Source organism: Pseudorca crassidens, chromosome 12 (genome assembly GCF_039906515.1).
Source record: "Pseudorca crassidens isolate mPseCra1 chromosome 12, mPseCra1.hap1, whole genome shotgun sequence".
Lineage (NCBI taxonomy): Eukaryota > Metazoa > Chordata > Mammalia > Artiodactyla > Delphinidae > Pseudorca > Pseudorca crassidens.
Genome location: NC_090307.1, coordinates 25,323,492 through 25,349,856, shown reverse-complemented (window position 1 = coordinate 25,349,856; position 26,365 = coordinate 25,323,492). Strand labels below are relative to the sequence as shown.

At 52.9% G+C, this 26,365-nt stretch overlaps 1 protein-coding gene across 7 annotated transcripts in view; it reads left to right on the top strand.

The window, feature by feature from the left end:
* Positions 1–26,365, top strand: part of CTIF (cap binding complex dependent translation initiation factor) — a 313,070-nt gene that overhangs the window by 48,477 nt on the left and 238,228 nt on the right. For 6 of the 7 annotated variants that reach the window (XM_067699149.1, XM_067699148.1, XM_067699143.1 and 3 more), the window contains exon 2: positions 24,178–24,379. In XM_067699149.1, coding sequence (XP_067555250.1) covers positions 24,200–24,379 — 180 coding nt within the window. In that variant the 5' untranslated portion in view covers positions 24,178–24,199. The remainder of the gene's footprint in view (positions 1–24,177; positions 24,380–26,365) is intronic. The other variant, XM_067699144.1, reaches the window with a different exon arrangement.

Here is a 26,365-nt window from a genome sequence, read left to right as displayed (position 1 = left end):
ATTTATTTATTTAATTTTGGCTGCGTTGGGTCTTCGTTGCTGTGCAGGCTTTCTCTAGCTGTGGCGAGCGGGGGCTCCTCTTCGTTGCGTTGTGCAGGCTTCTCATTGCGGTGGCTTCTCTTTGTTGCGGAGCACGGGCTCTAGGTGCGCGGGCTTCAGTAGTTGTGGCACATGGGCTCAGTAGCTGTGGCTCGCAGGCTCTAGAGCACAGGCTCAGTAGTTGTGGCACACGGGCTTAGTTGCTCTTTTGCATGTGGGATCTTCCTGGACCAGGGCTCGAACCCATGTCCCCTGCACTGGCAGGCGGATTCTTAACCGCTGTGCCACCAGGGAAGTGCAAGGCCCTGTTTTAAAATAAGGTGACGTTCTGAGGTACTGGGAGTTAGTCTGAACTTTGGGGGACACACATCAACCCATAGCTCATGGCTGGAAACAGGCTGGAAAACCAGTGGCTTAGCCAAGCCATTTGCTCTCTGTGCTCAGCTAACCTTGATTGTATGTTAGCCCAGCCACCTCCATCTCTCATCAGGAGGCCCTGGTCGGGAGCCGTCTTGACGATTATCAAGAGTTACTGCCAGGGTTTGCTGGGCCCGAGGCCTCCCTTCAGCCAAGAGGAGAAAGGCCTCTGGTGAGAGGTGCAGGGCCCTGCGTGCTTGGCATGGGAAGAAACCGGATGTCCTGCTTCTCTTCCCTGCCTTGAAGCATCATGTCACAATGAGCAAAAGAAGTAGCACTAAGCAGTCATGTGGGAATGGACTGACCTGGGTCTCTTTGGCATGACCTTGGGTAAGTTGTAGGATTCTGGGATTTTGTTTGTTTGCTTGTTACATTGGTACTTTTATTTATTTTTATTTTTAAAAAAATTAATTTATTTTTGGCTGCGTTGGGTCTCCCGTTGCTGCACGCAGGCTTTCTCTAGTTGCGGCGAGTTGGGGCTACTCTTCATTGCGGTGCATGGGCTTCTCATTGTGGTGGCTTCTCTTGTCGCAGAGCATGGACTCTAGGCGCGCGGGCTTCAGTAGTTGTGGCTCGCAGGCTCTAGAGCGCAGGCTCAGTAGTTGTGGCACACGGGCTTAGTTGCTCCTCGGCATGTGGGATCTTCCCAGATCAGGGCTTGAACCCGTGTCCTCTGCATTGGCAGGAGGATTCTTAACCACTGCACCACCAGGGAAGCCCAGGATTCTGGGATTTTAAAATGGCAGGCGCCTGCCTTCGAGGTCCCCCAGTCCAATGCTCTCATTTTACTGACAAGGGGATGAAAGACAAAGGAGGGGAGGGTCCTGCCCAGGATTTTAGTTAGAATCAGGACTGGCAGCTGTGTCAGTTCTCTACTGCTGCATAACAAATTATCCCCCAAACAGCACACATTTATCTCCTGCTTTGTGCTGGCTAGAGTCTGGGCTTAGCCCGGCTGGACACTCTGTTTCCAGGGTCTCCTCCCAAGGCTGCAGAAGAGGTGTTGACTGGGGCTGTGGTCGATTGCGGGAGTATCTGCTTCCTAGCTCACTGGTACAGTTGTTGATGAGGTTCAGTTCCTTGGGGCTATTGGGCTGAGGCCTCAGCTCCTCACTGGCTGTTGGCCAGAGGTTGCCCACAGTTCCTGGCCACGTGGGCCTCTCCAACATGGCAGCTTGCTTCATCAGAGTGTGCGAGCCGAGAAGGCAGTGGAGAGTCAGCAAGACAGAAGTCAGTCTTTTGTAACCTGATTACAGAAGTGACATCTTATCATTTTACCATATTCTATTTGTTTGAAGCTGGTCTCTAGATCCAGCCTACACTCGAGAGGGGATTGCACAGGGCATGGAAAGCAGGAGGCAGGGGTCACTGAAGCCCATCTTAAAGAGTTCCGTACCACAGCAGCCTCTAACAGGAAACCTAAGTAACAGTGGTTTAAACAACACAGGGATTTTTTTTTTTTCTCCCATGTAAAAGGACTCTGGAGGCAGGAACCCAGGTCCGGTGTGGGCGCTCTGTAGCCATCAGGGGCCTAAGGTCTTTCTGTCTTTCTGCTTTGCCATGCTTAATGGGTGGCTACTTACTAGCCCCAAAGTTGCCTCATAGTCTAAGAGAGCTGCAGGAGCTCCAGACATCATGCCCACATTCTACACAAGGAGGAGAAAGTGGAAAGGACAAAAGTCATGTGCTGGCTCAGTCAGTCCCTTTAAAGGGTTTCCCACCCATTAACTTTGTTTTACATCTCATTGGCTGCTACTATCTGTGAGGGAGGCTGGGAAATGTAGTTTTTATCTGGGCACATTGTCTCCCTCAATATTATAAGGGTTTTGTTAGTAAGGAAGGAGAGACTAGATATTACAGGTTCAACTAGAAGTGTCTGCCACTCTCATAGCTCCACAACCTGAAGGTGGTAAAGCCCGGTTTTCGGGTTTCCCTGTGTCGTGTGGGCCCTGTTTCCAGTTCCTGATCTTCTGAGGGGGCGGTGTGGGTGGAACAAGGTCAAGCGTTGAAGGATGAAGTGCAAGTTCAATGTGGGATGAAGCATTGAATGAAGCAGTTTAATGTATATGTCGACTGGCCGATTTTATTCATTCATTCCCTCCCTCATTCACTGAACATCCATTTGCTGCTCACTTACTCTCTACAAGGCAATAGGAAAGGAGGAAGAAAAAGATGTGAGGGACCCACAACATCCAAGAGGAAACAGACATGTGCGTGGATAATTGACCAGTCAACAGATAACTCACCAGAAAACCAGTCCTGGGGAGAAGGGTCTTGAGGGGTGCATAGGTGTTGTCTGGACAGGAGTAAGTCAAGGATGCAGCCTACGTCCTGGCATGTAGCTTCAGCCCCCTGGTCTAGAGGAGGGCCTTGCTGCCCTCTCTCTTCTTGAGCCTGTGAACTTGGGCAGTTTCTGATGAGGAGACCCAACGACCAATGCAACAGACAGACCTCTACCTCCACCTGGGCCCATGATGGGGTCTCTGTACCCCCTATTCCATTGCTTCAGCTTCTGTAGCCCACCGTCTGGCCCTGGACCCTGCAGCCGAATTCCTTAGACCTCCACTGGGCATGCACCAAGCTCCAGGCTCTTAAATGGTAGGCAAGTAGCATGGGGGGCAGGGAAACCCCGGCTGAAGTGACTGGGGAATCGGCAGGTGGTTCTGGGGTCTTACCACGTTTCCAGATTTCTCTTGCTTGGCAACCACAAGTATTTTTCATACCTTGGTTGTCTTAATAAGTCACAAGAGAACAAATGAAGACCATACAGTTTAGTCTGTGAAATTCTGCTCATTCATGGTTTAAGAAGGCTTCAGAGGCCTTGGTGTGAGGGAAGTTAGAAGTGTGATGTCATTAGCAAGGTGGGGGAAGGTGTGCTGGGCACCTGTCAGCGCCGAGGCTGATGTGGCACCATCTGATGATGCTCAGAAATGCCTGACGCCTGCCCGCCCTCCACACCCTGCGCAGAAGTAGACAAGGGAACCCATCGGGCAGCAGGGGAGCTGGGAACGAGATCAAGGCATGTGCCATCTCAGTGCATTTAAAATGGTAAAATCAGAACTTGAGAACATATTTCCCTTTGGTATTTTGCCCGCAGAAGAATCTACTGCCGGGAGGTTTGTGTAATGAGGGAACCCAGAGCATGAGCGAGGATAGTAGCGCCAATGATGAAAACAGTGGCGTTTACTGACTGTACCAAAGCATTCAACATGAGTTACAAGGGCTTTATGGGGATTATGTCTTGGTCCCCACCTCCAACCCCCAGCCTTCTTCCCAGGGACGGGGGCGCGTGGTGGGGAGCAACCCCAGTGGTGCTCCCATTTCCCCCACCTCTGGCTCTGCACGAGGTCAGCAGATTTCTAGATTAAGCGGTGACGCACAGGGCGACAGATGGACAGCATGCTGTCCACCCAGCAGGGGCCCTCGTGCATTGCCAGAGAAGAAAATGACCTCTGTGCCAGACAGCTCATGGCTGTGGGAAGGCCTTGCAAATAAGGCAGCGTCCCTGCCGGAAGGGTGTCAGCAGAAAGCTCTGCTGGCCTGGCGCGTGGCAGGTGCCTCGCAGCAGGGGGCTGCCCTCCGCGTGACCAGCCGCCTGAGTCTGGGATGGCGGAGGCTCCACCCAGCCAGCGTTCTAACCTGGTGACCAACAGGCCGAGGGACCCTGCAGCCAACTTTGTTTTTCTCTTAAACCAAAGTTTGTTTCTTCTTACTTAGAAAAAGACCAAAAGCTTATTTTGGGAAAAAAAGAGGAAAATACAGAAAAGGTAGTCCTAATTCTGCCTCTGAGAGATGTTTTAGGATATTTCTTTTTTGCAGTCATTTTTCTGTGCATTTTCATGTGATTGGGATCCTAGCATACCTAAAAATGTGTTTCCCGCCCCCCATAACACGGCAACATGAACACTCCTATGTTGCTACAGTCCTTCATAAATTCCTGGGGGCAAGAAATCCATGGGGCGGCAGCCCCAGTGGAACCGTCTCTGTTGTTGGGTATGACGGCCTCTCAGCGCCCAGCAGTCTCTTCCCCTCCACGCCAGCTCCTTTCCTGCTCAGCCGGGCCTCTGCACTGCCCAGGTCAACAGGGCACCTGGCTAGTTCCTAAGGGAATTTGGAGACCCTCCTCCTTCTAGAGTCTGGGCAGTGCCAGGTACACCCATTATCGGGAGGCAGGGCAGCGCCTGTGTCCTGGGCAGACGGATGAGACCCTCAGCGTGGTGATGGCTCTGAAAAGTGGGTGCCCTGGCCCCTCCTCACAGCCTTTCATTGCGGGGGTGATTCGTGAGCCAGTATAGTGTTCCCCAAAGCTTTCCAGCCTGTGATACGCACAAAGTGGCCAGTCCACTTTGCGTATGTGAGGCCAGAAGAGGGCCGCTCACCACGTTGACAACCAATGCATCCAATAATACCCTGGACCTCAATTTCCCTCACTGTCAAATGGACACAGTAACAGCATCTGTGGGAGTGAGCACTAAATGCAGTAAAACATGAAGTGCACTTAGAAGGGTGTCTGGCACACAACAGGTGTGCGCTGTCACTAGTAGCTGCTACTTGGGAGCGCGTGGGTGGCGGGGAGCTGGGACCAGCAGGGAAGCAGCAGGGATGCTGTAGATGAGTGTGTGATGCCTGGGCTGAGCGAGCGGCTGTGCGGCTACACACACCTGGGTTCACTAGTTACTGTCTCACCTGTGACAGCTGTGAGGTCTGGCACTTTGCACGGATAATCTCACTGACTGCTCACGCTCTTCGTCCTAGTGGCTCAGTACCACTGAAGAGGATGAATTGGGAAAGTGGGGTCTTGCACTCTTTCAGCCAGTGGTGACCCAGGCTGCTCTTGGGGTCATAGGTCCCGACCCACATCTTCCCTCTGGGGCCACACACGGGGGTTCCCACTGCCAGGCAGAGCAGGGGAGGGAAGGGATGCCGGCTAGAGGCGATGGGACCCAGCAGGTGCTCCCAGGCTGGGACAGCTTCTCGGAAGTCCCTACTGTGAGGGTCACCTTAGCTGAGTTGATACGCCCATTTGGGCCCAGCATGGTGGTCATATGGCCTGAAGGCCTGGGAAGAACTGGTTTCCTGTCCCTGCCTCCATGACTGTACATGGGGGCAAAGGCCAGCCCCTACTCCTCAGCCCCTTCTGCCCGGTGGGTTGGAATGAGGATTTGGGAGCTGTTTTTTTTTTTTTTTAAAAGAAGATGTTGGGGGTAGGAGTTTATTAATTAATTAATTTATTTTTGCTGTGTTGGGTCTTCGTTTCTGTGCGAGGGCTTTCTCTAGGTATGCAAGTGGGGGCCACTCTTCATCGCGGTGCGCGGGCCTCTCACTATCGCGGCCTCTCTTGTTGCGGAGCACAGGCTCCAGATGCGCAGGCTCAGTAGTTGTGGCTCACGGGCCCAGTTGCTCCACGGCATGTGGGATCCTCCCAGACCACGGCTCGAACCCGTATCCATTGCATTAGCAGGCGGACTCTCAACCACTGCGCCACCAGGGAAGCCCTTGGGAGCTGTTTTATGCAGCAAGTTGTGCTGTGCCCAGCTGCCTGGGCTGGCTGCTGTGGTCATCGTGAGAGGAGGCAGCGGCGTGGCCCCGGCCCTAGAGGGGGTCAAGACCTCACGGGATAGCACACAGGCTTGGTGGTGCCTCGGTGATGCGGTCCCTGCACTTGGGGCCTCTCCCCTCCCCCACCCAGCGGACCTCCCATCCTCCTCCAGGGTCACTCAAGGTAGGTGCTCCCTGACCTTCTCTCCCGGACAAATTATCATTATTTTTGTTTTGTTTTGTTGGGTTTTTTGTTTGTTTGTTTGTTTTTATTGAGGAATAATTGACAGATAACATTATGTTAGTTTCAGGTGTACAACATAACGATTCAATACTTGTATATATTGTGAAACGATCACGCAAATTATTAATCGCCCTTGTTTATTGAGCCTCTAGTGCATGTTTGATTCTGAAATGAGCACATCAAGTATACGCATCATATATTGATTGCTAACTGTTTGCCTGGGACTGTGCTAATTTTATATATTTTTATATAATCCTCTCAACTGCCCTGTCAAGTTGGGGTTTTTAATCTGCTGGGGAGACTGAGGCTCCCAGGGTTCAGTACCTTCCTGGAGGTCGTGCAGTATGTTTGCCCTCCAGTTACTCTGTGCTGACTCCCGTGTGTGCCTTTGTACCGGCGTCTCTGTGGCTCCTGACAGGAATTCCTACTCTGTGCCATCTTCTGCCTGCCACCCTGGCAGATCCTCAGGGCAGAAGCCACGTCTCACCTGCTACCCGGATTCTAGCACAGCGCCTGGCACGCGCTGGGGAAATGGCAGGTGTTTGTTGTGCTTTGAGTCGAGGGTAGAGCCAGAATCAAGGGCACAGGGGTGCCCTGAATGGATATTCCCTCTGAGCTCTGACAGCTCGATGTCTGCAGCTGTGTTCCTGGCTTGGCACCGCAAATAGACTGGAACGTTGGATGCTTTTTTCTCCCTTGGACAGTACTGGATGATGCACAAATTCTTCCTTACCTTTTGCACCGTAACTAGTTCTTTCCTTTTTCCCCAGTATTCCAGCCCTGAGTGGCCTCCTGTTACATCAGTCCCAAGGCAGCTTATCTCATGTTAGTTCCATTTTACACTGGTGTCCCCGGTGAGGCTGTGACTCTTGCTGAAATCCGAGCAGTGCCCTCCTTGCTGTCAGCCGCGTAGACTGGCTGTTTCCACTGGCCGCTGTCCTCATCCTTGTTGGGCAGGCCCATATCTGGTTCAGTTTTCAGGCTTCGGTCTTCCACTCGGGGAAGTATATCTCAGCTCCCTTTAACTGGATCTATCCTCACCTTGAAGGCTTTAGGCCTGTTCTTTAATCCAGCTATAGGAAAAGAAAAAGGACTTTTTTGTTGAAGCACAGAGGACTTGATCGCGTTAATCTGTGCTCATGTCAAGGGGCCAGCTCTGCAATCCCAGGCTCACAAAAGAAAAATGTGTTTTTCCCCGTCTTGATCCAGTACCCTGTAAGCCACATATACTGCCAGGCTGCGAGCAGCATGGTTAGATATTGAGAATCAATTTAGCAGTTTCCTGAGCTCGCATATTCTGTCTGCATGCAATAGACACAGTGATTTCTCACATCAGGCTCAGCAAGGCCGTTTCTGGACTCTTATAGGCGATCTGATGGAGAAGCTGTCTTCCGGGGCCCCCCACTTATAGGGAGAGCGTGTAACTCTGAGAAAAACACCTGGCCACCTTCATTTATAAACATGGCACAATATTGTTGGATGGCAGCCTGGGGACCAGCCTGTGGGGAGTGGAAATGCAGTCTCCTGGCAGCTGTAAATTAATGGTCCTTCTTTGCCTACATGCACGTTTAACATGGTCCCTTAGATGGCATTGGAATGAGCCCATCTTCATGGGCTTGTAGGACTATGACTGTTTGTACAGATATGTTCATCTTATTGTTGGGTATGCTCTAAAAGACTGTTTGCTTTTTTTTTTCGTTGTTGTTGTTGTTTTTTATTGAAGTAGAGTTGATTTACAATGTTGTGCCAGTCTCTGCTGTACAGGAAAGTGACTCAGTTGAACACACACATATATATATATTTACATTCCTTTCCATTATGGTTTATCACAGGATATTGAATATAGTTCCCTGTACTATACATTAGGACCTTGTCATTTATCCATTCTAAATGTAATAGTTTGCATCTACCACCGCGAAGTCCCAGTCCATCCCTCTCCCTCCCCCCTCCCCCTTGGCAACCACAAGTCTGTTCTCTATGTCTATGTGTCTGTTTCTGTTTTGTAGGTAGGTTCACTTGTGCCATATTTTAGATTCCACATATAAGTGATATCATATGGTATTTGTCTTTCTCTTTCTGACTTCCCTTAGTATGATAATCTCTAGTTGCATGTTTTGGGTTTTTTTAAGCAAGAAAATGTAAGAGAAGCTTAGAGATGACAGTCTCCTGGAGGGGGCCTGAGGGAGTAAAAAGGAAACACACTGGCACAAATCTCAACTAATAAGGGTTTTAGTCCTGGCTCCATGATTCGGGATGTGTCATGTCACAGTGCTCGTGTTTCCTGATCTGTAATATGAGGGAATGACTTGACCATTTCATTGCTTCTAGGAGACATGATTTCCCCCCCACATGTTAATATCTCTGAAATCAGGGTACATCTTACTATTGATGGCTGCTAGCCACATGGCAGGTGTGTCACGTGGCATAGCTGTCATTGCCTGAGCAGGCGTGAACGTGGTCCTGCTGTTCAGACTGTCATGACCTCAGTTGAATTGGGTGTGTCGTTGGTCATCCACCTGTTAAGTGGATTGGCACTCAAAATGTCTTCCAAAAGATCTCACTATAATTTATTACTGATACCAAATGTTACTGTGTACAGAGAGGGACATGCAAGCAGTAGTGGGGCATTGATTTGATATTAGAAAAACAAATATTTGTTGTTGGGGGAAAAACTGCAATTTCATACTTTCTTGTAAAACAGCAGGAATTATCAGTCTCATGCCACCAAAGGCAGGAGGAATTTCCAAATCCCTCAGAAGAGATGAAACCACTGCAAAGCTATGTGAGGCTCATGTGACCAATTTGTCTGCGTGCAGGCTTGTCATTAAGGCATTATGTCATAGTTGAATTGGCAGCATTTTTTTCTTTGTGGCTTATAAAATAATGGTGGCTCTTAGAATTGACGACTTGGCTTTCTAAGGTTTCTCCTGGTTTTAATGTGTAGTAGTTTTATTTGCATTTTTTGGTCAGTTAGAACAAACTAATAAAAATAGCATTCATCCCATGTGTTGGTGCTGCACCTCTGCGGCCCACAACACTTAACTCATGATATCAATTGCCTGGTTACTTTCCTGTTTGATCCTAACACCTAAAATCAAACTTGAGTAGGTACTTATTAAATGAATGGATGGATGGAAGGATGGATGGACAGATAAATGGATGGAGGGATGGATGGATGGATGGTTGGATGGTTGGATGGATGGATGGATAGATGGATGGTTAAATGGATGAATGGATGAATAAATGGATGGAGGGATGGATGGAGGGACAGATAAATGGATGAGTGGATGGATGGATAGGTGGGTGGGTGGATGGAGTGGATGGATGGGTGGATGGATGGATGAATGGATAGATGAATGGAGCTGCACCAGGAGATGCATTCTATCTTTGGTGAAGCAGCAGAATCCCTTCTAGGGAAGCTGCAAACATTTCTGTCAGATTTAGGGGGAATCTGGACTCAGTTTTTTAGGCTTTTTGTTGAAATTCTTTTATTCACTTATAGTCTTAGTTGATTCTCACAGCTATAGTTTTCTCTGGGTAGGTCTCTAAGCTACTCAGCCAGAGATTCGAACCCAAGGCAATTATCTTGGGACCAACTTGTGTAAATACACTAGTTTTTTAAGAGACTTTATTGAGATATAATTCACATACCATACAGTTCACCTATTTAAAGTCTACAATTAAATGCTTCTCTGTATAATCACAGATATGGACAACCACAGTCAATTTTAGAACACTTTCATCACCTCAGTAAGAAACCCCATAGCCTTTAACTATTGCCCTCCTGCCCACCTATTCCATCCCCTCACCCGCACATTAGAGGGTACCCTAATCACACACTGATCTACTTTCTGTCCCTATAGATTTCCATATTCTGGACATTTCATAAGAATGGAATTGTGTAATCTACGGTCTTTTGTGCCTTTCACTTAGCACAATGTTTTTAAGGTTCATCCACACTGTAGCATGTATCAGGACTGCATTCTTTTTTATGACCGAATAATATTCCATTGCCTGAATATACCACATTTTGTTTATCTGTTCATCAGTTGTCAGACATTTGGGTTGTTTCCATGTTTTTGCTATTATTAGTAATAGTACTAGACTTCCCTGGTGGCACAGTGGTTAAGAATCCGCCTGACAAAGCAGGTGACATGGGTTCGAGCCCTGGTCCAGGAATATCCCACATGCCACGGAGCAACTAGGCCCATGCTCCACAACTACTGAGCCTGCACTCTAGAGCCCGCCAGCCACAACTACTGAGCCCACGTGCCACAACTACTGAAGCCCATGTGCCTAGAGCCTATGCTTTGCAACAAGAGAAGCCACCGCAATGAGAAGCCCATACACCATAACAAAGAGTAGACCCCGCTCGCCGCAACTAGAGAAAGCCTGCATGCAGCAATGAAGACCCAATGCAACCAAAAGTTAAAAATAAATAAATAAATAAAATAATAATAAAAACATTTACATACAAGTTTTTGTACGGAGACGTATTTTCACTTCTCTTGGTTATATGTGTGTGTGTGTGTGTGTGTGTGTGTGTATATATATATATATATATATATATATATCTAGGAATAGGATTGTTGGATCTTATATTAACCCTACGTGTAATCATATGAGGAGCTACCAGACTGTTGTCCAAAGCAGCTGCATCATTTTTCATTCCCACCATCAGCATATGAGGGTTCTAGTTTCTCCACATCCTCACCCACAGTTGACTCAGTGATTTGTAAGGGCCTTTCTACTTCTAAGCTCCCAGGATTCTGGAGTGAAATCCGTTGACTGTTGAGCCAGTGGAGGCCCTTTTCTGGCTTTGCAGATCCCCTTCTCCCATCTCAGCAGAGTTTGCAGAGGGCTGTGGGGAATTTCTCGGTTAATTATCTACCAGTTAACCACTCAGCCTGTTCCCTGTGGCTGTAACTGGCTACAGACTGCTCCTGCTGTGTGCCCGTAAAGAGGTGATCTGCTGCTACCACACTCTAGTGAGGGAAATTAACTGCAGGGCTAATGGGAAATAGAGCCCAATGACTGTGATGGCCTAATAAGAGCAGCCATCTGGGACCTGCCGCCAGGTGGGTTCTCTCCTCTTTGCAAGGCATCTGGCTGTGTCCGGGAGTCCTTGCTGCAGCTGCCCCACTCTAGCCCCCAGGGAGAGCTCCTAGGTCACAGTGGCCCTCTCACCGGGAGCCCACAGTCCTTCCATCCATCTTCTGTGGAATCCTACTTTGTGCGGGGCCCTGGAAGTATATTGATGGGAGAGACAAAATGATCACGTCCACGAGAACACACACTCTAGTGGGTTCCAATGGGAGTGATCTGGAGGTCAGATTTCCTGGCTGCCTATTTCCCTAATTATGTGACCTCAACGTGTCCCAGAGAGAAAATACTTGGGGGAAACCAACCCCAGGAAAACTCCTGTACCTGAGCCTTCAACATGGCCGTGGCCAGCAGCCCTCACCTCTGGTGTGGCTGTCGTTGCCGAGATCTCAGTAGTTGGGCTCCATGTTCTACAAGGTAACAGCCGTAGCCAGCAGATGTCTGTGGTCTGCAGAGCTTGGCTTTCCCACCCCCTCTCTCCAGAAGAAGTCCCTGTATCACGTAGGACTTTCATCCCTTCCATCCAGTCCCTTTCCTCTTCATCCCTCAGCTTCTGCCCCATCACAGCACAAGCTGGTGGGAACAGTCAGTGATTTATTGGCTCGTGCCACAAAGCAGTGGGACTCTGAGCTGCTACTGGTCCTGGGGAGACACCCAGGGCTGGAGTCAGGACACCTGGGTTGCAGTCCTTCCTGTCGCTAAGGCACAGGCACATTGCTCCAGGGTCCCCATGTGTAAGAGGGAAGTGGTGACGCACACTTGTCTCTGTCATGCACAGGGTTATTGAGAGGCGACTGGCAGGATGGTGCTGGGCTGCGCAGACCCAAGGGCAGGAGGCCCAGAGCCCCCTCCCAAGCCTGGACAGATAATTTCAGATCTGATTCAATGGTTCATATCTGATGGTAGCTTACTCTCTTATCCTGTGAAAGGCACAAAGCCTTGACCTGGAACAGTTCAGGGCCCACTTCAGAAGTGACCATGGGGAACAGCATCTCACGGGGGATGTTGGGCAAGGATGGGCACGTTGAGTGGGTGGAGTTCTGGGCTCCTGGCTTTTGTTTAATCAGAGTAACCGTATCTTGGAGCCCCTCTGTTTGGGTTCAAGTCCTGACTCAGTCAGCCTCTTACCAGATGACCTTGGGCAATTCCTGTCTGCCGCGGTTTCCTAATTTGTACAGTGGGGACAAAAAGGTGCCTACATTATAGGATTGTCTTGAGGATTAAAGTAATATGTGACAAGCATTTAACACAGGGTTTGGCACATAGTAAATGCTCAATAAATGCTGGCTGTTATCTTTTCTATATCGGGGCAGCTGGGCAGCCGTGTATAATTTAATTTTTTTTTAATTAATTAATTTATTTATTTTTGTGGTACGCGGGCCTCTCACTGTTGTGGCGTCTCCCGTTGTGGAGCACAGGCTCCGGGCGCGCAGGCCCAGCGGCCATGGCTCACGGGCCCAGCCGTTCCGCGGCATGTGGGATCCTCCCGGACCGGGGCACGAACCGGTGTCCCCTGCATCGGCAGGCGGACGCTCAACCACTGTGCCACCAGGGAAGCCCCTCAGCCGTGTATAATTTAATTTGAAAGATAAGTATGGTATTAGAGGAAAGTAGTTTGGAAACCAGCGATCTGTGGGGAATACAGTATTGATGGTTTGCCTCCTTGCTTCAGTAAAGGTCAAAGGCAGCTGGCCCTGAGCAGCCCTCTTGGGCGTCCTCCAAACAAAGTCAGGGGCAGCATGGGTGTGCTGGCTCCGGACCTGGAGGCCACTCCAGGAACCAGGGGTCTGGTCTTCCATTCTCTGTGGTTTTTACACTCCTGGGCTCTTGCTGTTCAGTTCTGCCTGTGGTTCCTGGAGGAATGCAGGGAGAGTGATAAGAGCCTGGGCACCGGATCGAGTTCGAGGTTCCTGTGGTTGCTGTCCAGTGGGCCTCAAGCATTGTGTGTGATGCATGCAGGCTACTCAGCCCAACAGGGGTCCACCCCCAGCTACTGTACCAGCTGATTCCACTGCTAACGCGCCACCCGTCTCTCCTGCCAGCAGCCAGCAGCTGCCTGTGTGTTAATACCAAAGGGACAGAGCAGCAGTTACCTGCTGTCCATTTTCTCATTTCTGGAAATCCAGCATCAAATACTCAATGATGAACTGAAAGTCTACAGTGGGTTCAGGTCTGGCTCCCAGGGCACAGGGGGATGAGCAGACACGTCCTCGGCCTCTAAGAGCCTGTAGTTCAGCTGAGGAAGGAGGCAGCCCCTCAGACCACTTCAGGGATGAGCTGGAGTGTGGTGGAGGCATCATAGGGAGCAGTGGGACAGCCCTGTCCTTTTGCCTGGACCTCCCTCAAGACACCCAGGAGGCGCACCCCTTTCCCTGGACAGAGTTTGGGGGTACACTGCCTTCTGTCATTGCAATCCCTGCAGGGTGACACAATCTCCCTATAATAGCTCTGTGGCCTGTCTTCAACCAGGTTAGGGTAGTGTCCTGCTGGTCCGGAAACCTCCCTCTTTGCAGTGACCTTGCATATTTCTATTTTGGACTGTCATGTACTGATTTCACATTGTAACTCCCAGGGGACAGTCCTTGTTCTTGATTTCCAAGTTCTTAGGGACTCTCTTCATTTTTGTGGTCATAGACCACCTACAGTTTCTTTCTTGTAGTGGGGGGGTCTCAAACGCGGATGTCTGTGAGGGCCAGGCAGGTAACATGTGAGTGAGTGCAGCCGCGTGAGAGTGATGGCTGTAGGCCGTGGGGAGACATTAGGGAGCATTGGGGTCTGTGGAGAACTGGTGATCACGTGCCCTGTCTGAAGGGCTCAGCCCTGCTTAGCTCTAGCTGTCGCTTGTAATGTTGGGAGGCAGGCCAATATTGCTGAATCTCACAGTCTTTCAAGAAAATCAGAAATGTGGATTTTTACGTGATATCTTTTGGTTTATAAAATTGGCTTGAATATTTAAAAAATACAGGACAGACCAAACGAAATACACTGTGGTCCTGACATGGCCCCTAATGAGCATTTGCAGTCTCTGCTTTGTGTTTATGCTCCTGTGCGGGAAGAGTTGGTCATCCAAGGTGGCAGGGGACAGAGGCTGAAGGGCCCAGTGAGCAGCTCCTGTGGGTGTTCTGAGGGACAAGGTCACGGTGAGCTGGGGTAGGCAGGGTGGCGTCCAGAGGTGGGCTTGATCGAGGGGTCCTAGAGAATGGGAGGGGAGAGGGAAGGGATGCAGTTCTCAGAGCCTGCTCTGTCTTCCCAGCCGTGAGACAGGCCCGCAGGGTCACAGCTCCCCAAGGGACAGGCTTCCGAGACCCCCGCCAGTGTCTCTGAAACCACTTGGTACTGTCACCGCTCCAGCTGGGTTGGCTCAGGAAGCTGTTGCCAGGAGGGAGCAAGATGACTGGGGACCCTGGTTACCCCGAGGGAGACACTGGAGGGAGAGTGTCACCTGAGAAGGAAGGCCTGGGTGCTGGGCCACCGGGCTTGGAGGAGCTCTGTGGCCTTCACCTGAGGTGCTCTCCCAGGTGCATCGCCGGGTTCAGAGCAGGACACCCCTGGGCTCTGTTTCCGGCGTTCTCCGAGTGAGTTTCCACTCTGTCCATCAACTCAGAAGCTTTTCAAGGCCGGTGGCGGGGCCCACACGCTCCACTTCTCACGCGTTTTCACTTAATCCTCCCAACATTTTATGAGATGGTACTTTTATCATCAGACTACTTTAAAGATGAGGAAATGGCCTGCCCAAGGTTACAGAGCTTGGTTTAGCCAGCATTGGTACCCAGAATCATCACATTTCCCTATCTTAGGAGTAGGAGGCCGGGAGGAAGCGGCCTGACCCCAGCCAAGGATGGGGCTGGCCAGCCAGTGACCCTGAGGCCTGTGACTTCCTTGCCCCCTCGAGCCTGTGGGGCACGACATACAGCAGGTGCTCAGTACCTGTTGAGGTAAATTACCTTAAGGAAGAAGCTCTAGAATGTGGTGGGAAGAAGTTGGAGTCTTGGTTCTGGGACCAGGTGACCCTGGAGGCTGGTGGAGCGGGGGATGGGACAGGTCCACCCCCAGCACCCTTGGCTGTAATGTTCTAAGAGCTGGGAGGGGACTGGCGGGGAGCCTGGGCCCTGCAGCAGTGGGCAGGGGAGCTGGGAGGCCCACTCCCGGGGAAGGAGTATGCTGGACTGGGTGGGAGGGGTCTGGGGAGCCGGAGGCCCGTCTGCTGTCAGGGCTTGGGACGGTGAGAGGTATCGGATGAAGTGGGGCCCCGAAAGACCATGAAGTCTTGTCAAGACAAGATAAAAACCCATAAAAAATTCAAGAGCAGGATAAGAGTTGGGTGACAGCGCAAGGGGGGGCGTGAAGGTGTCAGGAAGCAGTCTGTGCTCAGCCAGGGGAGCGGCTGGGGAGTCTGGCCCTGGAGCCCAGTGGAGGCTCCTGGTGACCCCGGGGGCTGGAGGGGAGGGCAGATATGGACGGCAGGAAGGTCCAGGGATAATGCAAGGGCTGGACCTCAAGAGCCCACCCTCGATGCCCTTCTGCCCATTGGTCCGGGCTCGTCTGCTGGCGCGGAGGCCTCTGCAGGGTCGGGGGAGTGACTGTTTCAGGATGTTTTCTCCAGAGGAAGTCCCAGTCGGGAGACTGGAATCTGATGGAGTGTGTCCTGTGCATGGACTGCTATGGGTCCCTCTCCCCGTACCCCCCTTCTCAGGTGCCTCTCCAGGTGCTACCGCGGTGGGCATGCTGAGGAGAGAAGGGTTCACAGCGTCTTTCCTGTCTTCTTGGGTCCCAGTGGCCTGAGCCCTCACTGGGAAAACCAGTCCAGCTCCTCAGTTACTCCTAGAGGCTGCTCTGCGGAGAGAGCGGCAAGGCCCGGGCCCATTGGTCTCTCCATGGAAACTCTGAAAGGTCCACAGGGCTTGGCCCAGGGCCCTGCATGGAGTGAGGGTTCAATAGGGTGTGAAAATGATGCAATGATTTGGGGGTTGTCTGTTATTTAGGAATAACTGTCTGATGTTAATGACTGTAACGCAGAACTGCACTTGGGGTCCAAAGACGTTGGCAGTCGCTGGGGGAGGGGAGAGGTGACTCAGCTGAGCAGGGGGTCTCTGGGGATGGCAGACTCTCAGGGGCTTGGGGACCTGCATTACAGGTGGGCTGTATCCATAGGCATCCGAGTGGCTCCCAGCAGGCCCGCCCCTCTCTGGGCTCCAGTGTCCTCATCTGCTCAGTAAAGGGGCTGGATTCTCTAAGATCCACTGAGGTCATGAGGCTTAGATCTCAGAAGCCCCTCCAGCTTGTTGAGAGCGTTTGGGTATGTCTGGACCCACAGCTTGGCCCTGTGGGACTCTAAGCAGGTGCTGTTATGTGTTCCTGGTGCCGAGAGCCCAGGGTGGAGGTGGGTGATCCCAGGGTCCACAAATAAATATTAATTCAGCCTGTTGAGGTCCTGCCTGGCCCTAAGTGGGCCGTGAGAGAAACTGCCCCTCTCCCAGGGAGCTGGCCAGCAGGCCAGGGGATCAGGATGGAGAATCCAGCCATATTCCAGCCAGGGTGGAAGAGCTGAATAATGGATAGAAGGGATGTGACAGGTTTTCTAGCTCTTGGCTTTTCCAAGCCAGGTCCCCTGACCAGCAGCAACATCACCAGCTGAGAGCTTGTTAGAAATGCAGCCTCTCAGGCCCCACCCGGGATCCACTGAATCCGAATCTGCATTTTAACAAGATTGCGTGTGATCGCTGCACACAGGAAGGTTTGGGAAGCACTGCTCTGGCCCACTTTTCGTAAACTCTTTTGACCACGCCTCACAGAAAGAAATACATTTCCATGGTGTATTCAGATGAGACAAAAGTTCCATGAAACAATAGTTCCCCTTACAATGTGTGTTACTCACTGGAATTTTCAACTTAGTTGTATAATTTTAATGCTGAGATCATGAGTTTGCCTTACACTAAGTTTATTTTGCAGCCGCTAAACCGCCGAGACCTGCAGTTTGAAAAGCACCGCCCTAGCTAACCCCCATCTGATGTTTTTTTTTTTTTGCGGTACGTGGGCCTCTCACTGCTGTGGCCTCTCCCGTTGCGGAGCACAGGCTCCGGACGCGCAGGCTCAGCGGCCATGGCTCACGGGCCCAGCCACTCCGCGGCATGTGGGATCTTCCCGGACCGGAGCATGAACCCGCGTCCCTTGCATCAGCAGGCGGACTCTCAACCACTGCGCCACCAGGGAAGCCCCCGTCTGATGTTTGAGTAACAAGGGTTACGCCGGTGTCAGACATGTAGAGGACACCTGGTGTCCTGACTCCTGAAACGGTAAATGATGCTGATTTGTGAGGTCGCCTCCAGCTCGGAGTGTTTCTAAACTTTTCTACTTCTGGTGGTTGGGGGCCTGAGGCTCCTGTACACAGAGGCCTCCCTGAATCCTCCTGCTTTCTTTGGCGAACACCAGCGTGGCCCAAAGTCCCCAGGCCAGCACTGACACGAGTGGCCGAGCCTGAGGGCTGCAGGCTTGGGGGAAAGGCATTCTGCCTGAGTCCTGTTGATGCAGGAGGTGAGGCATGGGCCAAACTCAGAGGGGAAGGTTGGCTGCAGGACCTTGTGAAGGGGGTTCCCGTGGCTTCCTCAGGGAGGGCTGTCGGTGTCCTCCTCCCCGGCAGCTGGCCTCTCTCCTCCCACACTCAAGCGGGAGGCCTGGCCCAGCCCTGTCCTGCCCTGGGGGCTGCCTGACACAAAGGAGAGAGCCCTCCTGCAGGCTCTGGGTGTAGGTGGCAGTTGCCAGCACTGTGTTGGGAAGGGAAGGGGAGAAGGGCGGGCCTTGTGTGTGACCAGGAGCGACTGCTGGAGGGGGTCCGGGCTGGGGGAGCGAGGCCGTGCTGGTGGAGATGTGGTGGGTGGATGCGATTCAGCACCAGGGGAGCGCCGCTGACTGGCGGAGCCCTGCCGCCCACCTACAGCTCAGATGTGCCTGTATCCATCTGCGGAGTTGCTGTCCTGCTGGGCTGGATGGACAGACCCATGAGTTCCCAGGCCACTGAGCTCAGGAGCCCAGAGCGAGCCCCCTATTGCACTGCACAGCTCCCCGCAGCCGGCCTGTGGGCCAGGTGGCCGGGCCTCTTACGGAAAGCCGAAAAATGAGCCCTGGGCTTCCTCTCTGAGGTCCCAGCTGAGCTGTGTGCTGAGGGCCTGAGGGGAAAGGGTCCGAGGAAGGGTGAGGGGCGTGGGGCTGCCCTTTCAGGGCCCGGAATGATGGATTCTCCAGGAAGGAGCTAGCAGGCAGCGAAACAGAGGAGTCTCATCTGGTTGGCAGGTCATGGAATGGGTCCTGCGGATTGGGGGAGGAGGTGCCGCCTCTAACGCCTGGCTGTTCTTAAAGGGATTGGCTACATTTGCAGCTGCTAATGCCTTTTGTCACTGGGCGGGTGGGAAAGGATGCTCAGAGGGCTGGGACAGTTCCAGCTTCTTGTCTCTGGGCCCTACCTTTTCCTCCAGACCTCTGGCCCCCGGTGTAGCGCTGTGAGCCCCACGAAGGATGCAAGGCGGGCAGGCCCAGAGGATGGGGGGAGCGAGATTCCTGACCTCAGGCAGAGCCCGCCGTGTCAGCTGAAGCACCTTTGCCGAGTGCTGGTTTCCCAAGGAAGCCGCACCGCTCTGCAGCCTCAGCCCCTCCGTGCCCCTCCTTCAGCTGTGCCCACCCAGGCCCCGCCCTCCCTCCTGCAGGCTCTGGGCTGCCTGCCCTTTACAGCAAAGTGCGGCCTCAGCGCTTCTCCCACTCCTGCTGTCTGCCCTTTTGTTCCTCGGCATCCGTCACCTGGCAGGGAATGGGGGCAGGGCGGGGCGAGGAGGGGGGCCGGGAAGGCTGCAGGGCGCGTTCCTGGGATCTGGACTCAGCTCTGCATGCTGCATCCTGGATGGCTGCAGCCAGGGGAGGTGTCTCTTCTCCTCTTCCACCTTCTCCTCTCTTTCTTCCTCCTCTGGACCCGTCCCCCTTATCACTTTCACTGATCATTAAAACATAAGCTCCTCTTGCTGGCTCTCAGCTTAGCCAGCAGCCCAGCTGTTTGGGAGTTTCCCATCCTGATCTTCCTGTGAATGAGAAACGGAGCCAGGAGGAGACCCCAAAGCACAGGCAGGAAGGGAGCAGAACAAGTCCTGGAGGAAAGCATCCCTTTATCTCCCTGTGTCTCCATCAGCCTGAAAGTTTACTCTGTGCCTCCTCACTCTTTTTGCCTTAAGAATGCGGTGGAACTTCTAAGCTTATACCCCAAAGAATTGCAAACAGGGACTCAGACAGATACTTGTACACCCATGTTCACAGCAGCATTAATACAATAGCCAAAGGTGGGAACGACCCGAATGTCCACTGATGGATGAATGGATAAACAAGATGTAGTTCATACATACAGTGTATTATTGTAACACAGTGTATTATTCAGCCATAAAACGGTGTGAAATTGTGACACGCTCTACAACATGCATGAATCTTGAAAACATTATGAGTGAAATCAGCCAATCACAAAAGTGTAGATATTGTATGATGCCACCAAAATGAGGTACGTTGAAGAGCCGAATTCAGAAGAGATAGAAAGCAGAGTGGTTGCCAGGGGCTGAGATGGGGGATGGGGGGTTGTTTGGTGGGCGCAGGGCTTCTGTTTGGAATGATGAAAACGTTCTGGAAATAGATAGTGGTGATGTTCACACAACATTGTGAATGGACTTAATGCTACTGAGTTGTACACTTGAAAATGGTCACAGTGGTGCGTTTTGTGCTATATGTATTTCACCCCTATAGAAACGGGGGATTGAGTGCCTGACCGACCGCCAAGGAGACGGATAACGTAGCTGCACTCCCTCTCTTGCCCTCCTCCCTCTTCTCTGCTAAAGAGATAAAACTTGGGTCTTTTCTACTGAAGGAGGGACCTGAACCCCGGTTGGGGCTCATTCTAGGATGTAGAAATGAGCCCAAGTGACATGTTAGCCCGGGTCCCCCTCAGAAAGCAGAGTTCCCAGAAGTACCCCAAGAACAGGAGTCCCTGAGGAGAGTAACACGGAAGGAGGGAGAGCTGGCAAAGGGGCACTATGGATCTGGTCGCCACTGTGGGCAGCCGGGCCCGATCCACGGGGACCCGCTGAAGGACCGTAAGGGAATGTTTGTCCCCGTCCAGGGCTGCCCCAGGGGCTGTTAGCTCCTCCCACTTCTAGGATGCAGGTTCCAGGTGCCAGGTGGGCTCCTGCAGGCACTGCTGGTGTGTGTCAGAGGAGGCTGGGCCGAAGGCGCTTGGGGCAGCTGAGGGGAGGTGCTGTCAGGCTACATGTTGAATCTGACTGGGCAGCAGTGACTGGAGTAGGAGGGGGCCTCCAAGGCAAGTGACCAGTGTGGGGCATGCTCCTTCTCTCTCTGGGCACCAAAATTCTCCAGGGTGGCAGTGTGCCTCAATGCCGGTCTCTTTCCTCAGGGAGCCAGCGAGGGGTGATTTCTGCCCCTGGGCTCCCTGACAGGACGGTGGTGTGGCCCCGTGACACACGCGCAAGAGCCTGGGAGCGCCCAGCAGAGCAGGGCAGAGACTGCTGCTGCGGGCCGCGCCTCCTGGAAATGCTCCTGTCTAGTTCCTACGGAAGCCAGCCCTCTGCCTGTACCTGTGATGTGTGCCAGAAGCCTGTGATAAGATCTTAAGTCTTCGAGGAATAATAGGTGCGGCCTTAGGTACTGGCTTTTTTCTGCAGGCGGCTCCTTTTCAGCCCTCTCCGGACACCAGCCTTATCATCCCATCCCCCTGAGGCCGTCCGTCCGCCGCGCGCGCGTGTGTACACACACACACACACACACACACACACACACACAGCACTTGAGGGATTCCCTGGGCTTTCAAAGGGCATTGAGGAAGGGCGAAGTGGGAGATGTCCTGAGGGCCTGAGCTGGCTGCCAGGAGGTGGGATGAAGAGGCAATGGGGAGTCACTGGACCTGGAGCTCTGCTGTGAGAACTTGGGCAAGTTACTTAACCTCTCTGAACCTCAGTTTTCTCTTCTAAGGAGTATAATTATATCGATTACGTAGAGTTGTGGTGAGGGGTAAGTGGACGAAGGAGGAGAGTGCCTGGCCCATGATGCAGGCTCAGTACACATTAGCCTTTCCTGCTATTAGGGGTTGCCGTAGCCATGCCCCTAGGCTGAGGCTGGGTGCATCCTTTGCCCACTGGCCGCTATTAGAGCTAATTGCCCGTTGGGCTAATTGCCTGTTGGCTCTAAGGTTCTAGCACTCCATGAGTAATAGGACCCCGAGATTTGGCAGGTGGAGGGAAGGGGAAAGTGACTCTGGGTGAGGGACACGGTGTGAGCAAAAGCACAGAGGCAGTAAAAGCATCCTGTGTTGTGGTTTGTTGCCATGTAACAAATAACTACAAATGGAGTGGCTTTAAACGATGCCCGTTTATCGTCTCACAGTTCTGAAAGTCTGCTCGGTATAGCAGGAGGCTGAAATCGAGGTGTCGGCTGGGCTGAGTTCTGGTCTGGAGGCTCTGGGGGACGAAACCTGACCCCGAGCTCATTGGTCGTTGGAGAACTTACTTCCTGCAGTTGTAGGACGGAAGCACCTTTCCCTTGTGGGTCGTTGACCAGGCATTGCTCTCAGCCTCTAGAGGCCGCCCGGGACCCTTGCCCGCACCCCTCCTGCTTCAGGCCAGCAACGCTGTCTCTACCTCCAGCCCCGGATTTAGGGGGCTCGTGTGATTGGATCAGGCCCCCCTGAATACTCTTCCTCTCTTCAAGTCTGCTGATTTGGAGTTTAATTATATTTGCAAAATCCCTTCCCAGGAGTTCCTAGATTAATGTTTGATTGAGTAGCTGGGGGAAAGGTGTACACTCAGGACCCTCTTAGGAGGTCTACCTGCCACACACGGCTTGTACCTGGGACAAGGAGCAGAGTGGCCAGGGGGCTGGAGGGAAGCACAGGCAGCCATTGGAGCAGGTGGATGTTGGTGGTGGGAGGGATGTAAGGCCACTGTAGGCCTTGAATGGCAGGTGCAGGAAGGGGCGTTGGACATCCCCACCCCCACCCCCTCCTGTGGCCCTGCACCACTAGGCATGCTTATTTCAATCTGAGCGAACTACCTGCACACTCACTGCCACCCAGGCCTCCGCACCTGGGTTCCCTCACCCAACCCTGAAACCTCAGACTCCTCCCTCTGGGGCAGGTGGACAAATCCATGAGCCCTAAGGCCACCGAGCTCAGGAGCCCAGCGCACACCCGCTACAGCTGGCCTGGGGTCCAAGGGAGGCTGGGTCTCATGCAGCAGCCGAAAGCCAAAACCTGAGTCGGGAGACCAGCTGGAGAATGTGTGTCTCCCCAGGGAGTTCTTCCTCCCCATGGTCCGCACAGACTCCCGGGAGCCTGGCGAGGGTGGGAGGGAGTCAGCATTCAGTCTCAGCAGCATTTCCGGAACCCAGCAGGACATTCCTTGTGCTGTTTTGGTTTCATTACCGTTAAACACGCAACAAGCCCTTAATTATCGGTGAATAACTGTGTCCTAAAAAAGCTCTCAGTAATCCAAGGTTTTGAAACGCAAGTGTTCCTTTGAAAATACTGGGATGTTGCCTTTATTATCCACAGTACTGTTCTAGGTGCCAGCAGCCCTTTGTGGTCTCAGAGCCCCGTGCATACGTTACTTGGGTCTTTGTGTATCTAATGGTGCTGGTTGGGTAGAAGACAGTTCTGCTAGTTCTGGTGGTGAAGCCATGTGCAGCCTCTGCTTCCTCTGCTGAACAGGCTTCCCTGTGGAGAGCACTGATTTCCAGACAATGGAAGGGACACCAGACAAGCTTGGAAGCCCTTTCCCATCAGGCCTAGAGCCTGTCCAGAGGAAGGGGGAGGGTCCCTGGTGGGAAGGGACCTAGTGGTGAGAATGGTTCTAGCCTTCCCAACTTCCAGGTGGATCGGGAGGGAGCTTTGGGAGCAAGCGTGGACAGTGGAGGTGTCCCTGCAGGCCTGGGCCCCTGCAGCGGCTGGGTTGACCCGGTCTAGTTGGGGAGGGACAGCAGTTCTATTGGTGGACTTTAACAGCTATCCCTGGAATGATGGTCACCTTATGCCAGGCCCCCCAGGGAGAGGGCCTGAGGGCTGAAGAGGGAGTCATTCTCCTACAGAGGACCATGGCTGGGCCACACCCTCCCAGGCCACCCACCTTGCCTTTCACGTCGTAGCATTAAAAGCCAGTCACGTCCTTACAGACTGAGTGTAGCGTCCTTACAGACTGAGTGTAGCGCGTGTCCCAGTAGATGCAGCATTAGCAGGGCTGCAAGATCACATTAGGGCCTACAGTCTTCACCTCATTTAGGGACAGCCTGGCGTCCAAAGAGAAAATGTCTCTTTAGAAGGAGGTATTTCTTAGAGGCCCAGGCCCCGTAGAGGGTTTGTGTCTGTGGACCCCTGTACATCTCAATGCTGGGGTCAGAGACCTAGAAGCCTGTGGTCTGTTTTATTCTGCTTTGTGGTGGATTTTGTTAACTCCAAGTTGGGAAGTAGGGTTGAACTTGTAGACTGGGTCCATATTCCGCTTTTTCCTGGGTGGTAAGGTCCGGGTATGGACTAACGCTCAACATCACATGAGTTACTGTGTTGGCCAATTAGGCAAATTACCTGCCTTCTCTGGGACCGAGTCTCCTTCCCCACGCAGGAGGGATCACAGCATCCTCTTCACACTAAAGGCGAGCTGGCACCCCACTGACTTCTCAGGATGTTGGGAGACCAAGACAGCAGGCTGGATGAGGGACTGCTTCTGGGCAGGGGAGGATTTCTCAAGTGGGGTCTTCATCTCTGCCTCCAACTGTGTCTCACAGAGCCCATCTGTTCTCTGTATCCGCAGCCCAGGCCCCTGAGCGGGAGGGATGGAGAACTCCTCAGCAGCGTCGGCCTCCTCCGAGGCCGGGAGCAGCCGCTCCCAGGAGATCGAGGAGCTTGAGCGGTTCATCGACAGCTACGTGCTTGAGTACCAGGTGCAGGGGCTGCTGGCCGACAAGACGGAGGGGGACGGCGAGAGTGAGAAGACGCAGTCCCACATCTCCCAGGTGAGCGCTGCCCGGGAGGGGGCAGGGCCTGGGCAGGTACGGGGCCTCGGAAGCTCAAAGTGGGGTAATAAGGGTAAGGGACCCTAATTCCAGGCAGCATCTGATCGCCTGGCCCTAGGTTGCCAAGGTGTGGATGGCCGCACCCAGCAGAGCGTGGGATCCGGGCAGGAAGCCCCTGGCTGTGTGCTCCCAGCCCCTCTGAACCACCTCTACCCGGTCCTACCCCACTGGGTGGCTGCGGCCCAGCCAGACTCACAGTTCATGGAACACATGGGTTTACTGAGCCCCTGCTGTGTGCCAGGCGCCGCTCCCTGTCCTTCACAAGCTCATGTTCTAAAAGAGATGTGGCGACTGTCGCTTATCCAAAGGGCACATAAGCAAAAGTCTATCACTTGTGAATATTTCCTCTGATGGCGAATACAGGCAGTTGTTGGCGCCAAAGAATCGAGTCTCTCAGACAGTCCCCCAGGGCCCTGTGTGCCAGACCTCGTGACACACGTGAAGCCTTCAGACCAGACTCTCAGGTTGGCCTCCCTGCTCCTGGTCAGTCTGTGGCAGCCCTGATCCTGGGTAGAAGGTGAACTCGGCTGAAAGACTGTGGGTCGAGATTTGGGAGTTTTGAGTCGTCTTGAGTAGAATGTGAACCATTAAGGGAAGTGACCATGTCACATGCATCTTTGCTGAACATGTTAAATTCTCAGTAGATGTTTGTTCAAGAGTTGGTTCCAACTACTAGCTGCCTGTGTGACCTCAGGCAAACCCCTCAACTTCTCTGAGGCTTGGCTTTCTTATCTGGTGAGTGGGGATGATCCCGCTGCCTCAGGAATGTTGGAAGGTCAAAGGTGATAAGAGGTTCCGAAACTACAGAGGGGCAGAGTGTTGTCTGCACCCAGAGGCTCGGGGGGTGGGGGGGTCTCTTCTGCTCAGGGTCTGGGCCCCAGTGTCCACCTCTTGTACTTGTCCCCCTCAAGCCTGGGGCTCCTCTGTCAAGTAGAGAAGTTGACATGGGTGCCCTGCTTTGGAGAAAAGCCAAGTGCAACTGGCTGGCTCGCTCTCTGGGTGGGCAGAAGATCCAGACCCTCCCGCTTTTTAGAAAGCCAGAATGAACCTGTGGCTTTCCTGGAACTCAGGACCAGGAGTGGACCTGGGAAATTGTGAAGCCTTGCTGGTCCACACCTTATCCCCATTGGAGGGTGGGGAAGGCAAGATCTGCCCTGAGAGAGAAATCGATGCTTTCCTTGGCGTCCTTGAAGTTCTACAATCACAGGTAGTGTGAGCCTGTAGTCCGTTCAGTATTCATTCTACAAGTGTGTATTGAGCACCTGCTCTGTGTCTAGCACGGTCCTAGGACTGGGTACCTGGGAGTGAGTGAAAGAGATGAACAGCTCAGCCCTCGTGGAACTTATCCCAGTGATGGATGGCAACTGCTGTGGGGAAAAATAAATCAGGAAAATGGAGTGGGGAGTGATGAAGGTCAGGAGGGGTTTGCAATTTTAAATGGGATGTCAAGGAAGATGTCACCGAAGGAGGTGGAGAGGTGAACTTGCAGATGTCTGGGGAAGGGGCAGTCCAGGCAGAGGGGACAGCACGTGCAAAGGCCAGAGCTGGCAGAGTTATTCCAGGGGCAGCAAGGAGGCCGGTGTGGCTGGAGCAGAGGGAAAAAGAGGGAGAGCAGAGGAGATGCTTCAACGAGGCAGAGGGGTCGGTAGACCAGATGTACAAGGGCTGAGTCCTGGGGTCTGCCTACATTTAGAAAGCAGGGATGTGAGGGGGACCAGCAAAAGAGACCAAGAGGGGTTGGCAGTGAGGCAGGAGGAAATCCAGGTGAGAGTTGGGTGCTGGAAGCCCTGGGGAGGATGTGTTTCGAGGCGGGGGGGGGGGGGGGGCGGCTGACTGCTGCTGCAGGGCATTTGGGAGGAGGAGTGAGAATCACCCAAAGGAGCCACTGGGGCCGTTGGTGACCCTGATGGGAGGGGTGACGGTCCA